The sequence below is a fragment of the Zosterops lateralis genome, assembly GCF_965231275.1.
Source record: "Zosterops lateralis genome assembly, chromosome: 2".
In the NCBI taxonomy this organism is placed as follows: domain Eukaryota; kingdom Metazoa; phylum Chordata; class Aves; order Passeriformes; family Zosteropidae; genus Zosterops; species Zosterops lateralis.
The window spans coordinates 53,122,994-53,137,012 of record NC_139763.1 but is presented as its reverse complement, the minus strand read 5'-3'; the positions used below and the strand labels follow the sequence as shown (position 1 = coordinate 53,137,012).

General features: G+C 34.7%; 1 protein-coding gene across 2 annotated transcripts in view; it reads right to left on the bottom strand.

The window, feature by feature from the left end:
• The window catches only part of KLHL1 (kelch like family member 1), a gene marked incomplete at its 5' end in the record, with an annotated part of 189,134 nt that overhangs the window by 53,570 nt on the left and 121,545 nt on the right, over window positions 1-14,019 (bottom strand). For both annotated transcript variants that reach the window (XM_083854480.1, XM_083854481.1), the window contains one exon: window positions 2,151-2,337. In XM_083854480.1, coding sequence (XP_083710606.1) covers window positions 2,151-2,337 — 187 coding nt within the window. The remainder of the gene's footprint in view (window positions 1-2,150; window positions 2,338-14,019) is intronic.

Here is a 14,019-nt window from a genome sequence, read left to right as displayed (position 1 = left end):
ATATTTCTGTATTTTTATTGAGGAACAGATTCTAATAGTAAATGAGAACAAATACAGCTGCACCCAAATTGGGTTTATTATTGGGTCATTTCCTACCTGAATGCTTGTGTTTATTGTAATTTGTCCTTAGAGGAAATTTGTATTTTATCATCCAAAGACAATGTTCTGTGCACATCCATGCCTAACATTTAGCTACACAACTGTTTATAAATGTTAAAAGGACAAAAAAAATCTGCAGCTACTTTAAGAATATATATATATGTATTGGTTCTTTCATCAACAATTTCTTATTTTCATAGAATCATTGAACAGTTTGGGTTTGAAGGGACCTTCAAAAGATCATCTAGTTCCAATTCCTAAGCCCCGATATGGAATATCTTTCACTAGACCACTTTGCTCAAAGCCTTATCCAGCCTGGCCTTGAACATTTCCAGGCATGGGACAACTTCTCTGGGCAACATTACTCTCCCCCAGTAATGAATTACCTCCTAATATCTGATCTAAACCTATGATCTCAGTTTAAAGTCATTGCCCCTTGTCCTATGACTACATGTCCTTGTAAAATCTCTGTCTTCAGCTTTCTTGTTGGCCCCTTTAGGTACTGGAAAGTGCATTATTATAAGGTCTCCCTGATGCCTTTTTTTCCTCTGTGCTGAACAGTCCCAGCTCTCTCAGCCTGCTTTCAGGCGCTCCAGCCCTCAGATCAACACTGTGGCCCTCCTCTAGACTCGCTCCAGAAGCCCCATGTCACTGTGGGATCCCAGAGGTGGATGCAGTACTCCATGTGGGGCCTCAAGATAGCAGGGTCAAAGGGCAAAATCACAGGGTCACAGAGTCATAGAATGTGCTGAGTTGGAAGGGACCCACAAAGATCATTGAGTCCAACTCCTGGCCCTGCACAGCACCACTGCCAAGAGTCACATCACATCCCTGAGAGCATTGTCCAAACACTGCTTGAACTCAGACAGACTGTGTTGTGACCACTTCCCTGGGGACCTCTTCCAGTGCCTAATCACCATCTGGATGAAAAACCTCCTCCTAATATCTGATCTAAACTTCCCCTGACACAGCTTCATTCCATCAGCTGCCCCGACTTGCTTGTCATACTTCTCTTGATGCCACCCATTTATTTTTCACACAGGCACAGATGTTATACATTCTAATCACCAGTATAGCTTGATGGGAAAAACATGCCATGGCATTTTGCAAACAATATTTCCACTATTTAGTGAAATAACTGCAATAACAACACCTAGACACAGAGTTGTGAAATATTGAAGATGCAATTCTATAGTATACTTTTTTAAAATACAGTTTATTTTATATTAGAAATAGAGTTTCTGAAGGTATAGTCTTCAGTCTAAATATGGAGATGAAAATTTAAATGCTGTGGAATTGTTAGTGAATATCACAAAATAATAATAATAAAGCCTTTTTGAGTCTATAAGCTTGTAATATAACTAGCTTTTAGTTCAAATATTTTGTTTCATTCCATTCAAGAAATCAGTGGATTAAACTTACCAGAAATGAAAGCACAACCTATCATCATAACTCTTATTCCAAACAAATAACAACAAAATCCTTTAATAAAATTTCACTTCTTCCTACTTCACAGAAAAATGGGGGTAATTTTACTTTCCTTTATCTGTTGACAAACTATGAATCTAGTTGAAGGTAGTTATCTTCTTTCTTTAGAAGACTTAAAAACTTCTGCATTGGAAAACCCTTGAATCATCCATAATATTTTAGACAATTACTTCAGGATCGAATACACTGCATATCAAACTGCCTTTTATCATAGGTTTAAAAAAACCTGAGACAAGTATCTGACTTATAAAGGAAAAACAAACTATAGAAATCTATAACTAAAGTATATTACAGTCATTCTAGATTTTTTTTTTGTTAAATTTCTTCCTGAAAATCATAATAATTTTGAACAAAGAATGAACTCAAAACTCAGTTTCTTTTCTCTAACTGTATTATGCTTTTCCTTAAATATCACTAGATTTTAATCAGACAAAAATCTTGGCAACATTTCTTGATTGATTTAAACATCCCCCCACCAATCCTGGAATAGAAAGTTATTTCACCATTTTCTGATAAGGAAAATGTGAATTATAAATTATAAAGCAACAAATGTCCTATAATACCTTTGTTGTTATCCATTCCTCCAACAGCATAAAGTGTTCCAACTGTAGATTTTCTAGGCTTAGTTCTTGGACTTTGCATGAGAGTTCTTCTTTCTGGTAAAAGATGATATTTCATGGCTTCCAGAATAAGCTTCTGGCATTCTAGGTCATCCTTAAAAAGTGCATGGTTTTCCAGGTCAGCCAGTATCTGTGAATGACAATAGGTGAATAAAAATAATTCTAGAAATTCCTAGAAAAACAATGCCATGCAATGAGAGACAAACACAAATGGATACCACAAGTATGTTTCTTCATTCTATAACATAGTTCTGCAGAGCTGTTTTTTCTTAGAACATAAGAGATAAAATTAAATAGTAAATTGATTTTTAAAGGACTTTAAGCTCAGTGTTTCACCAGCCCTTAAGGCTACAATCTTACTTATCTTTTACTGAAGGCTTTGAAGAAAAATAAACATTCTCTTGTAGGCTGACTTATTTTTTATGGTTTCCAGAACAACACTGAAAGAACCCAGAAGGCTCAGTATTTTTAAAACCAAACAGAAATGATGTCCCACCCCAAAACCAACAGTGCTCAGAGCATACAGGAAAAAGAATATTCTACTACATTTCGAAGAAGAAGGCTGCAAGTTGTAAATGTTGTGTTTGATTCACTTACCTGTAGATATATATCTACCAGCTTTTCTGATGTTGTAAATCACCATTTAAATTTTCAACATCCCATTGAATTATGAAATCTGGGTTAACCTCACAACTGACCTAGCTCTGAGCAGGAGTTGGACTATAGAACTCCTGAGGTCCACTCAGGAGTCCTGAATGATTCTTTGATTCTGTGATCTCACTGATGTCAGGCCAGAAGAGGCTCATGCAGATTTTGTGCCGTATCTGCCAGACCCATGTAGGTATCTCAGATAACCTAAGGCATCCAAATTAGACCAAGATTTAATTGCATTTAACAGCATATCTGTACAGTGCAGTAAATTTCTAGGTATCATGGAACATGTATCTGGGAGATCAAATTATATTCAGAGAAGAAGCTAAAGGCCAGGAAGCAGGAGATTTTAATTTCTGGAGTCTGAGGATGTCTTCCCACAGACATATATATGCAAACATATGCAAATTGTTTTGCAGTTGCCTAATGACAGGAAGCTAGATTCCTTTTAAGAACTCTCAGCTATTTCATCTTGACTTCGATGGCTGCAGAATAAGCTCAAATGTCCTTTGTCAATCTGTCAGCTTTTGGCAGATAACACATTTTCTGTGACATCTAAAACATTAACAGCTGGCACATGTAGACAGTTGTTGTCTGCTGCTGATTTTAGGCATCAGTCATTAAATGAGTCTATGGCTGAAAGAAAGGCAATATGTGTTACTGCGCCCAGTATCAACACAGGCTGGGGATGAACAGATCAAGACCAGCCCTGTGAGAAGGACTTGGGGGTGCTGCTGGGTGAGAGGCTGGACATGACCCAGCCATGGGCACTCCCAGCCCAGAGAGCCAAAGGTGTCTGGGCTGCCTCTAAAGCAGTGTGGGCAACAGGGCCAGGGAGGGGATTCTGCCCCTCTGCTCTGCCCTGGTGAGACCCCACCTGCAGGGCTGCACCCAGCTCTGGGGTGCCTGCACAGGAAGGACATGGAGGGAGTTCACAGGAGGGCCACCAAGATGATTAGAGGAATGAGCAGCTCTCCTATGAGGAAAGACTGAGAGAATTATGATTGTTCAGCCTGGAAAAGAGAAGACTTTGGAGTGACCTAATTACAGCCTACCAGTACCCCAAGGGAATTTACAGGAATGATGGGGCAAGATTATTTTCAAGAGTATGCAGTGATACAGCTAGGGAGAATGGTTTCATATTGAAAGAGAGTAGGCTTAAATTAGATATAAGGAGAATTTTTTTTTTTTTTTTTTTTTTACTTTGAGGGTGGTGGGGTACTGGAACAGGTTGTTCAGAGAAATTGTGGATGCACCACCCCTGGAGGTTCAGGCCTCAAGGTCAGGCTGAATGGGGCTGAATGGGCCTGATATAGTGGAAGGTGCACCTGCCTTTGGTAGGAGGGGCGGGTGGAATGAGATGATCTTCAAGGTTCCTGACAACCCAAATCACTCTATGATTCTAGGATTCTATGATTCTACGATTCCATGATTCTTTGATTCTATTATAAAGGTTTCTGTGTATTTGTATGTGCCCGTTGTGGTTATTATTCAATTAATGTTACTAAATAAGAATATTTGAAGTATGCTTATAAACAGGGGTGCTAGGGATATTTCATAACACTAGGTTAATTTTTATCTCATAATCTTAAGAATTTTCATTTATTCTTTTTGTGACTTTTTTTCCTTTACAGTGTTCAGCACATTGCTCAGTAGACTAGAAAATCAAAGATCTGAAGACAAATCATGTCCAGATTTTAGGCAGGAGGATTGCAAAATGATTTAGCACACATTCAGGACTACAGAACTAAACATCGTACTCTGTCAACATCAACTAAACAGAATACAAGCACAAGAGAGCTAAGAAATCAAATTACCAGTTTCTCTGTAAAAATTTAAAGTAAAATTAAGTTACACAGATTTTTAATGCTTAATGGAATTAATGAAATTGATGACAAAGGTTTTTATGGCAAGCTCATCATACCAGTAAGGATCAAAGTCCAACAATAATGTTGGTAATTTCTTTTTAGACCGCTACTCCTTTACCCAGGAATGCTTAGGTTCTTAAAGCAAATACCAGGTGTTTCAAATGAAGAAATAATCTGTGAACACTGTTCTGTCCCAAAATTCTGAGACTTAATTCACCAACCACAAATAAAAACCTAATCTCTTTGTCTTTAAAGTTAGAAATTCATCTTAAAAATGAATAGAAAAAGGAAAAAAATGGAAAAATATAATTAAAATTTTAAGGTGAACGGAAACATTTGTTCATGTTCCTTAAAAAAATTATTCATTCCTCTTATTAACTTTTCTAGAACATGAGTTAACTTGTGATAAACACTGTATTTCTGAATCTCCTAAGGCTAGAAATTATGAATAACAAAAATATTAATTTAAATTGAGGCTACTATTTAGAAACCAGAAGTTATATAAAGCTGTCTCACGTTGTCTAAATTTCACTAATCTGCTTCAAAGTTTTTCTGCTCCATAGTTATCCTTCCTGATTATGTCAAAACAATCAATATATTTTTATTAAATCAGGATGCACTTGATCAGGAAATTCAGTTAATAAGGATATTTCCCTGGAAACCGTATTATGTTCAGCTTGCTCTTCCACATCTATGACATACTTCATTAAGAGAGAATTGTATCTAATATTAAATGAATATTGCTGGGCTTTATAATGTGGAAATTCACAGAGCTGTAGCTTCTCAAAAGACTAGAATAATGTGCCACGCCAGCATAGTTAACTTTACCATTGCTAGAACTTCTCAGAGTAGCAACATCCTGAGAATTTTTTGTCACTTTATGTCATCATGTTTCTCATTTTTCCCAGTTAAAAGTCCCAAAAAGTCCTTTCTTAGATATACTTCCAAATGACTTTCAGCACCATGTTGCAGAGAGCAGGAATGTTTCAACTCGGTGAAACCCATTCAATTTGAGATCTGGAGTGTAAAGCACTCAAGTACTACCAAAGCAAAATCAAGCCCAACGGGAAAAAAGGAGTATTTGGGTACTGGTTCAGTGACTGACAGCAGGTGCACCACAGGACTGCACCGACTGTCACCTGCCTTGCTCTTACCCTCAGCTCCCTCCTTCCTTCCTTCCTTGATGAGCAGCTCTGCATTTGCTGCTTCCTGACAGATGTCTCCCAGCCTGTCTGTTACCCCAGTGATTTGCAGCTATGGTTGTGGGGATCTGAACACTTGACTTGAATGACCTTAAGCAAAGTGGCATATATTCTAATAAATGATCATCTGAGAGATGGAACTGGTTCCTTTATACTCTGTGCCATCTAGGATGAAATTCAGCCACTACCAGGGAATAAGGGGATACCACCTACCTGGAAAGAAAAAGACCACTTCTTTCCTTTACTCCACTCTTGGAAGAGACTACAAGGCAATGGAAGAAGCAAAGAGCTGCCTCACCAAAGATTTCATAGTGACCTTATACCTCTGAGGAGGCACAGAATACCCCCTGGTTATTTAGATAGAGCTTTCTATCTTGTGAAAAGTGTAAAGTGTGGCAATATTCACTCAGGCAGGATGAACTAACCTCAGACTCCACCTTCATTTGTGCATCAGACAGAGTAATATCCAAAAGAGAAGATGATGAAACACCACTGGATTCCTACCACTAAAAAGAAAAAAACATGGGCATTTCCTCCAGGACAGATATTAGGGCTATAAAAGTGAACAAAGTGAGAAAGTACTCCATGTATGCCAAAATTAAATACTAAGCACATGCAAAAGTTTTAATCTGTAATCCAAGAGATAGATGTTTCCAAAAGAGGGACAGCATCATTCCAAATTATGCATTATGTAGTCTGTATCTGCCCATGAGTATTTATTATGATTTAGAATCTTGAATAATACTTAACAATGTATAATTATTCTGTACACCACTGATTAGGATTACATTTCATACCCAAACACATTAATTTCTTCACAGGCAGAAAGCAACTTCTAGTTCTCTAAAAATTATCCCAGTGTCTAGATCCATTCTCCCTCTGAGAAGCACTAAAGAGTTCTCTGCCCTTAGAAACTTACATGCCAATGTCATACAGAACAGAGGATTAGAATTCTCTTAATAGTATTAATAATTATAACAGAGGAACAAAATTAAAAGTCCTTTAAATGCATTGTGAATAATTGAAATGTGGATTTTCATGGCCTATTTCATTTAAAAAAGATCACAAGTCTCCTCCTTGATCCAAAATATATCCCAAGTCACTTGACAACCTTGAGTCAGAGAATCACATTAGCATATGAAACAAAAATCTGAAGAATTAATGACCTAAAGTTTGCATTTTGAAAAATTTTCAAGAAAGAAGTTTGATTAGCCATCATTGTCCTTTTATGAGTCTTCTTCCATGTACAGATTTGTTATGGCTGGTTATTTGTTGATGATCACAGTAGTGCTGCTACCAGGGAAGAATAGACTTCTGAAATATAAGGTCATGATTGTTCTTTGTACAGATTAAAATGAAAAGCAAATAAAGGGTTCATATGAGTTTTTTGAAAGAATAAATATACTGCTTTGAAACTTACTACAAAAATAGTTCTCAGTGTACTTTCAGTCTTACCCTGCTCAAGCTGCTCTACATGTTAGGAAAGCTGTGTGTCTATTGACAAAGCTCCAATTAGAAGAATTTTTTATCTGTCTAAAGCTGGTAGGGGTTGTTGTTCCTACAACAAAATATTGCCATATTGTCCTGAGGTGACTTTTTCCCTAAACCAGGGCACATAAAAATACAACTATTTCTATTGATTCATGTTAAAGGAATAAATTGTTTGAAATTTTTTATTTTCTGACTATAAGAGAATTGAAAGAAATGCCTGTAATACTATTGCAACTGCAAATTAAATTTTAAGAAATATCAGTCAGGCTATTTATGCTTCACTGCAAATATGAAAGAAAAAAAGAAAAGTCTCCCAGAAAGTGTTACTTCTTTTTTTACAGAAGGAATAAACTTGGAGCTACTTCTGTTGGATAGCACTTCTCCAGGTAAAATGATTATTGTTTAATGTATGAAAACTTTGTTAAAAACCTTTGAACTTATGGGATAGACATAATAGTGATCTAAGTAATTTAATTTTTTTTGGCTTTTTGTTTCATTGTGAGACACTGGAACAGATCTCCTTGTTTCTGCCATTTCAGTTGAAAAAATACAGTACATTTTCTTACCAGTTTACTGGTCTTGGCTGGGATAGAGTTACATTTCTTCATAGCTGGTGTGGGGCTGTATTTTGGATTTGTGCTGAAAACACTGTTGGTAACACAGGCATGTTTTTGCTATTGCTGGGCAAGGCTTACCCAGGATGAATGCCTTTTCTGCTTCTCACCCCACACCACACACAAGAGACTGGGAGGTGATACAGCTCTGACAGCTGACCCCAGCTGACCAAAGGGATATTCCAGATCATATGGTATTTCATGCTCAGCATAAAAATCTAGAGGAAGAATTATGGGACAATGGGACTGATGGTGTCTGTCTTTCCAAATCCCTGTTGCATGTAATGGAAGCCTGCTTTCCTGGAGATGGTGGGACACCTGCTTGGTGTAAAATTTCTTGCACTGCTCATGCACACAGCTTTTGCTACACCTATTAAGCTGTCTTTATCTCAAACCATGAGTTTACACCTTTTTACTCCTCTGATTTTCTTCCCCGTTCCACCATGGGTGGTGGGTGAGCAAACAGCTGTGTGAGGTTGAGTTGCTGGCTGGGGTTAAACCACACCACCAGCTTTCCCCATCTTAAACATTCATACTGCATCTTGCATCCAAACTACATACTTCTTGTGTGAAGCTGCTAACATGCTTGTAAAAGTGAAATTATATCAGAATCCAAAATTATCCAATATTATGGATTAGTTCTAAATTAACTTTCTTCCTTTGCTCAAGGAAAAAATGAAAGATAATTATGAAATTAATCACAGGTACTGGGGAATGGAATTAAAGTATAGTTTGCTTCTTTCAATATCACTTTAATTTTTGCTATTCCAATATAAAGCAAATATTCTGCTTAACATTTATTCTTGAAAAGAACAGATTTTAGTAAGAGATCAATATGTGGCTTTCCTGACAATGCAAGATATTAATTTACATGCTTACATTAGATATTTAAGTAGTGTCCAGTAGTAATATTATTAACTATTCAGAAAAATAAAGTAAGAAAAACTAACGAAAAGTAAAATCAGCAAGATATTTCAATCATCAGTAATATTTGCAAATAAGGAGAAATATACAGTCAATCTTATTTTGATACACACTAAATTAAGTATTCATGGAAAAACCCTAAGAGAATAGGAATGAGAAGAGAAGCATGTTTGCACTGTTTATGTGAGAAAATATTTGGGACTATTTATTAAGCATACATTATTACAATGCTTAAGATGGAGAACAAGAATAAATTTTAAATCCTTTAAAATTCAGGCTAAAATTTTGAATAGTCATCATAAAAAGACATCAGAAATTATGGATTATTTTAAAAATTGGGACAATTTTATATACAAAACCCCCTTGGTTTTTTACAGCAGAAGACACTCCATCAAGAATTATAAAATTGTGAATTTACTGCAAATATATTTATTGCTTAACTTTTTTTTAATTACTATATCTTGAGTATATTACTATTGCAATCACAAAATTATTTTCTGCCAATTTTTGCACTCTGAGTTATTATCAATAGTGTAATCTATTATACAGATCCTGATTTGCAAGTAGATTTTATATAAAGAAAAGGAAAATACTTAAACATTCCCTCAATCTCCCCTTTAGGTTTTAAACAATGAAAAAACTATAAGTTTTGTTAACTTTTTTGAGGACTTCTAAACATAGAGGACTCAAGGTCTCATACTGATCCTATATGTAGCTGAAGTTTCAACTCCATTTCTAAATCCCATTTTATACATATGAACCTTTCCAATATTACTAAAAGACCTTTTTGTTTTGCTAGGTATTGAAGGTAGTGAGCTAAATCCAACATAACCATCTGCTTTACTCACTTGACTTGTAATCAGAAACCTTATAATGATTTTTTTTTAAAAAAGCCTATTTCTAATTTTTTGAGGTTCTGCTAGCTTTTAAAACAATAATTTCAATATTTTGTCTTAGGAATAAAATAATTAAAAATATCTGCAATTAATAACACTTCAAATTTAGCACGTCTCCTTTTGCTCTCTACCATCTTTTTTCAGCTCATTGAACATTCTGGATCTGTTTTAAGTTCTTTTTTTTCTTATTCATGTTTAATTAATGATTTCAGTAAAGTTTTTTTAGCTCAGAGATTTACAGGCTTTTTCTGTAGTAAGACAAATATTCAGTATATGATATTCAATATTTGTGTTGCTTATGGACTAAATTATTCATGTTGTGTTAGTCAAGCCAGCTGCTCAACCAACTCAGGAAGAAAGACTATACTAAATCCCTCAGATTTCTGTATTCTCAGACAGATTATTTTCTCCTCAGCAATAAGATGCAGCAGACTTAAGGATCTTTAAGAAACTCTAGACCAGTTCTGCCTTGAAACATATGGCTAATCATTTCCATTATAAATAATCTACATTAGGATTTACTGCTTAGACACCACAGACTTTCATTAGTCTGACTGCAAGTCTGTGATCTCTGTATGAATGCAGGTGATAACGTAATGCAAAGAGATCAGTCACATAGCAGTAATAGTGATTAGTCTCAGACTGCAATTTTGGAAAAAAGATCTAATTGTGTTTTCTGTCTGAAATCTGAATTCTGACATCTACTAAGCTTGCATTTTTGATGACCACAGTCACTGGCAGAGGAAATGTGTTCAGTATTTAATTGATTTATAATTCCTTTTCCCCAACACATTAAAAATTGTTTCATATTTAGAAGAAATTTTAAACTAGCTTTCTATCCTTCAGTTATAACCAAGTCCTCCCTATTCCTCCTCCACATCAGAGTACAAAATACAAACCAAAAAAATTAATATAGTTGAAGCATAGTTGAAGTTTGTTTTCCTTAACTTATCATTACATTACCCTAAAGAATTTATTAGAGAAACAATCAACCATGTACACACACATTCCCTGAGGGTGTACATTTGATACAGAAATAAAGAAACTGACTTTTCCCCCCTCTTCCTCTCCAGTAAACTAAGTAATGGAATTGGAACACTCATTGGTAGCATCTGTGGCAAGTAATTAAACTGTGGTATTGAAATCACTTTCACAACATTAACTCTTCTCCAAATATTATGATTTAACAAACTCATTTATTATCATCTTTTGTATTATTTTCTATAAGAAGTAAACACTTGTTATCAGTGTTAAAATTTTAACTTAATTTTTAAATATGCCCATGCTTTTTTGGCACACATATTGAGTTCTGTTGAACTCCTTGTACAACCAGGTCTGTCTTTGAAACTGGTACTAATTTGACCAATTGACTTATCAACCAGATATATTATTCATTCAAACATTATTCAGTTTAGGAACACAGCAATTGTTTTAAACCCTCCCACCCCAGCTTATGCCTCTAGTGACATAATTTCACAACAATTTTATCAATCTATGTATTTTACAGAGAGGGTGAAATAAGGAGGACAAAAATCTAAGATTCAATTCTACTGATACACAGATCTACATTTTACTTCAACATGGTAGGCTCATTCTCCAAAAAATGAAGAAAAATATCTTTATTTCAAGATAAATTGCTTTTTAAAGTAAATATTAAGTTTCTAGGTAAAGTTATGTAAGATCAATGGCTTGTGGAGTACCTTTTTCTTCTCTACTCCTTGAGGAAAGAAAAATCTTTCATAATTCTGAGAGCTATGTATATTTTGCCATAGTATTAAAATACTACATAGGAAATAAGAAAATATCAAATTTCATTCAAAAGGCCAAAATTCATTCAAAAAGAAGTGAAACAAAAAGTTAATATAACCGCAATAACAAACAAACAAACAAACAAACAATAAAATAAAGATAAAATATAAAAAATACCCCAACACCATAAGCAACAAAAAGGTTGGCCTTTGACAAAATGTTGGCTGGTCTCCTTTTGTTTGAAGACAGATGTCTTTATTTGAAGTTCTCCTGAATCAATTTTTTTTTCTTCTGAAAGTGATAAATAGGAGATTAGGTAAAAGCATGACAGATGTTAACAAATGAAATACAAACATTATTCAGTCAATAACAGCTAACAGCCCATATTTGAAAATTACTGGCTTTTTTTTTTTTACTCTAGTTACGTTTTAACTGCAGTTAGCTGTAGCCTACCAAAATTTATGTAATTTTCATAAAACTCTTATATGAGAATATGTACAAAGAAGTGGACCATAAAAGAAGCATTTTTTTCCCCATAAATAATATTTTCCTGATTCAAATCCAACCTTCAGTCTTAGAAGTAGGCAAAAAGGATGGATGAGAAAACATCACAGAGGGGGGACTGTATTTAAGCACCTTTTCCAGATAGTATATTTCTGTTTAAATGTTAGAAATGTTGAATATGAAGAATTCTTTTAAGACATACACAATCTCTGAAATGTTGATGACTTAACTGAAACTAGAAAAGAAAATGCGTCTTATTTTGTGCTTGTCTATTATGCTGAATCAATCTAAAAGACAAGGAAGAAAGCAGAAAACAGCACTAGACTACAAATAATAGGGACTTAACATTGCAGAGGGTAAGTGCAATCTATTTCTTAGCCCTCCCTTTTTCCTTCCTTCTTTAACTGAGTGACAGATTTTGATGACATCACCAGCAATAATGGTTTTTGCTTTTAAAATTACCTGTTTTTAACAATTGCTGACAGCAGCGACTGATCTCTGTCCTAACTATGTTCAATAAGTTATGTTTCCATGACCTCTGGAGGCATGATTTATGGAACATCAACAACTAGCAGCAAAACTTGTCTCAGTTCATGAAATTTTAATAGTACTTCCTCCTGTCCAGCTGTGGAGGAGAAGGTAGAGTGGCATCCAGACAGGGTAAACCCACAACAATATGATTGTCAATCTGATAGTCAGTAAGAGTGAAAAAGATATAAACCTGCCAAAAAATAACTACAGATCATATGACCTTGTAAAAACATAAGCAACAGGCAAAACATGTCTTCTCAAAACTGAAGACACCATTTTGTGAATGTAATTGTATTATGAATGTAACTCATTTAAGCAAGCAGCTATTTCAAACGCCAAGAAAAGATATCCTATTATTTATATCACCCAAGCTTCTAATTGATTTGACAGTTAATATAATCTAATTTATCCATAACTATGTGTTTTCACATGAACACAGTCTATACATTCTAGTGGGGACATAAGAAACATACATTCTCCTAAGCATTTCACATAAAATGCAGAGAATAAGCAACAGATGTATTTTTATATATTTAATTAGTGAAAAATGCAGTCTTCCATTAAATAAATTTACCCCCAAATATTTAGTAGCAAACCATATGCTCAGTTTATCATGAGAAACTGAACAAAAAGTCAGGGAAGTTGCCTGTGTGTTGGATAAAGAAATAGTGTTATAGAATTATGTTCTCATACTCCTTTATTTGAACAGCACCTTGTGACAGCTTTGAAGCATTTACTAAAACTTACTAATATTGACTGGTATTTACTAAACTTTACTGATAATAAAATGTGTTTGGAAATGGACATCACACATAACTGTGTTGAGCAGTTATCATTTTCTCTATTTACAAATGTTCATATGTCATTTGTCCACATAAAAATATCACAGCCATATTTACAGGATTTTCAGACAATTTTAGAACTATCTAAAAGGCAAAAAAGTCCTCTGGACTGTATATTGCACACTGCATTGAAGCATCATATCTTTGTTCAGGTAAAGTAACACCTGACAAACTACACTCACAGTCAGAGCAGCTCTATAAAAAAGTTAAAAAGTTAACTTTACTGTATGATCTATATAAGAAAATCAAAAAATGCCAGCTTATCTTGTTTCTACTGGCTATACCCCACTAAGTGTCATTATACAGGCAATGGAGATTTCAAGCCAAATTTTTTATTACATTGATAAGTTAAGACAGGAATATGGAGATCATCATAGAATTTTGCCAGAAAATCATATTTTGGGGACTGGGAAGTTATTCATTCTTAAGGTAATTAATTTATCTTTGTTTACTTGAAATTAACATAAATATTTAGTTTAAATTATTGTCAAATTTCTTCACATTCCCAAATCTATACTATTCTGATAGAGGCTGGCATTT